Here is a 2561-nt window from a genome sequence, read left to right as displayed (position 1 = left end):
CCCTTCTTCCACCACCAGGTTACTTTATGTCTTGGTGGGCCTCTTGTCCATCCATACACTGAACCAGTTTAACTCAAGAGGTTGTTCATGAGGGCTCTGTACTGTTCATTAACACTTCTGTCAGTAGCTCCCTCTTCAATCACCACTCTACTCATCTCGCTATAGAAGGCATCCCATACTCCTTAGTTTTCCAAGTTCCATATATTCCACCCCGTAAAGGAGTGGCCACAAACAAAGCGCCTCCATGTCGCCCTGTCCCCTGCCATGTCGCTTCCTTTCCCCCCAGCTTACGTCCTCCTCTCTCATGAGTGTGTAGTTTAATTTCCCGCTGCCAGACGATTTTATTCAGCTTATGTGAGTCCCGTGGTTGTGAAGGGGTTAATGAAGGCTTTATGAGTATCTACCCGTACAGGCTTGAAAAGTCTACCCTACTGGAGATAGATGGAGTATATTAAAAGGATAGATGGAGTAGATTAAAAAGGTAGATGGAGTAGATTAAAAAGGTAGATGAAGTAGATTAAAAGGTAGATGGAGTAGATTAAAAAGGTAGATGGAGATTAGAGGTAGATGGAGTAGATTAAAAAGAGATGGAGTAGATTAAAAAGAGATGGAGTAGATTAAAAACGTAGATGGAGTAGATTAAAAAGGTAGATGAAGTAGATTAAAAGGTAGATGAAGTAGATTAAAAGGTAGATCGAGTAGATTAAAAGATAGATGGAGTAGATTAAAAAAGTTGAAGTAGATGAAAAGGTAGAGGGAGTAGATTAAAAAGGTAGATGGAGTAGATTAAAGAGATAGATGGAGTAGATTAAAAAGATGCATCGTCGTAGATAGATAAATAGAGAGAGAGAGAGAGAGAGTGTGTGTGTGTGTGTGTGTGTGTGTGTGTGTGTGTGTGCAAACTGAGAAGTGAAAGGAGGTTCTCTTATAAAATACTGTCAGGGAAGTTTAGGTGATGTGTGAAGGGATGTCAGATGTGGGAGAACTGTAATGCCTCAGGGAATGGGCTACACCTATACCCTGAGAGAGAGAGAGAGAGAGAGCAAGTATTTAGACTACGTTAGCTTTCCCTCGGGCCCTTCACCCTCCTCTGCCGAAAAAGGTCTTTGGGGAGAGAGAGAGAGAGAGAGAATTACCTTTACCACATTATCTTTGCCTCGTCTGATGAAAAAAGGCTTCTGGAGGTAGAGCAGTATTTATTTTTATTTTTTTCATTATCAGGGAAGTGTTGACCAGTGTAAGGTGGGGCTAAACTGTCCTAATTTAACCTAGCCAAGCATAACGTAGCCTACCCCAACCTAGCTTAACCCATAGCTACCCAGTTCATCTCGACTCAGCGAAATCACAGTCAGTATAATCCAAGCTCACCCAGTCTCACCAGACCAAACGTACCCTCATCCAGCCTAGGGAACTCTAACAAAATCTAACCTTACTTACCGAAGCCTCCTCTGAACCTGGTCTTAATATAAACTAGTGAAAGCTATACACACACAATCTCTCTCTCTCTCTCTCTCTCTCAGATTAATTTTGTCTCAGATTTCTTTGGAAGAGATAAGTTTGTCCAGAGTCTCTAGCTAGGTGCGTTATTACACACACACACACACACACACACACACACACACACACACACACACACACACACACTTAACCCCACCCAGATCCACCCATACCTTAGGCGGGCCCTCTGGTGCTGTGGGTGTTGATGCTTCGAAGGCGTGGTTCGTCGCTCCATAATCGGGCACTTCCTCGGTCGTGGGTACCAATCGGGCTTCCAGTTCCAGTTCCAGGCGGTCGATGGACTTTTGGGCCGAGAGTTCCCTGGAGCTCTGTCGGCGGATGAGCTGTGACACGTTCGCCATCTTGAGCTTCTTTGATTCGGTGCTTCGAGACTCGTGTTCGGTGGTTCAGAGCTGTAATATTTTAGCTCCAGGCTTTAATTCTCTGGTTCTTGGCCTTAGTTCGGTAATTCGAGGCTTTGGTTCGGTGGTTTGAGGATTTACTTTGATAGTTTGAGTCTTTTGTTAACTGTCTCGACTCTTGGTTCAATAACTCGACGTCTTGTTACCTTAATCCACGTTTTATTCACTGTTTCGACACCGGTTCAGTTATTCGAGTTCCCGGTTCGGTGGTTCAAGGTTTAGGTGTCCTGGTTCGATTCCTTGGTTCACTTATTTGTCATGACTTGGAGAGCTGGATGTCTTGAGTTACGAATTCACTTTTGCTTTGCTAGTTTGATTTTATAACCTGTCTAGAATTTACACGCACATTCTTTCCTTGGCTTCGTTTCTCCTTTTTTCTTGCCACTAATTCGTTATATTTTTCACTCGTCTAATAGCACATTCTTTCCTTTACTCTCTTCTTTTTATCACATATTCGTTATCTTTTCCACTGATTCAGCTCAATAATTCGTCTTGATTTCAATGTACTATTTCCTCTTGGTTTGACTAAATGAAGGACGAGGAAGAACAGGTGGACATAATGAGGTGAAAGTAGAGGAAGCACAAGAGGTACAGGGGTGCAGTGGGAGGAGGGGGGTCGTTACTTAAGAGGAACAGATTACC

The 2561-nt window shown here is 43.3% G+C and overlaps 1 protein-coding gene across 1 annotated transcript in view; it reads right to left on the bottom strand.

Annotated features, from left to right (window-relative positions):
• LOC145395732 (sodium-dependent neutral amino acid transporter B(0)AT3-like) overlaps positions 1-1859 on the bottom strand; it is a 23254-nt gene extending 21395 nt beyond the window's left edge. Inside the window, exon 1 of the mRNA XM_080269268.1 lies at positions 1671-1859. Coding sequence (XP_080125394.1) covers positions 1671-1859 — 189 coding nt within the window. The remainder of the gene's footprint in view (positions 1-1670) is intronic.
• Between the last annotated feature and the right edge of the window lie 702 nt (positions 1860-2561).

The sequence above is a fragment of the Coenobita brevimanus genome, chromosome 33 (genome assembly GCF_032717465.1).
Source record: "Coenobita brevimanus isolate Jiangsu-jjx chromosome 33, ASM3271746v2, whole genome shotgun sequence".
NCBI classification, from domain to species: Eukaryota; Metazoa; Arthropoda; class Malacostraca; order Decapoda; family Coenobitidae; genus Coenobita; species Coenobita brevimanus.
The sequence above is the reverse complement of the archived record's forward strand: the minus strand, read 5'-3'. Positions and strand labels throughout refer to the sequence as shown.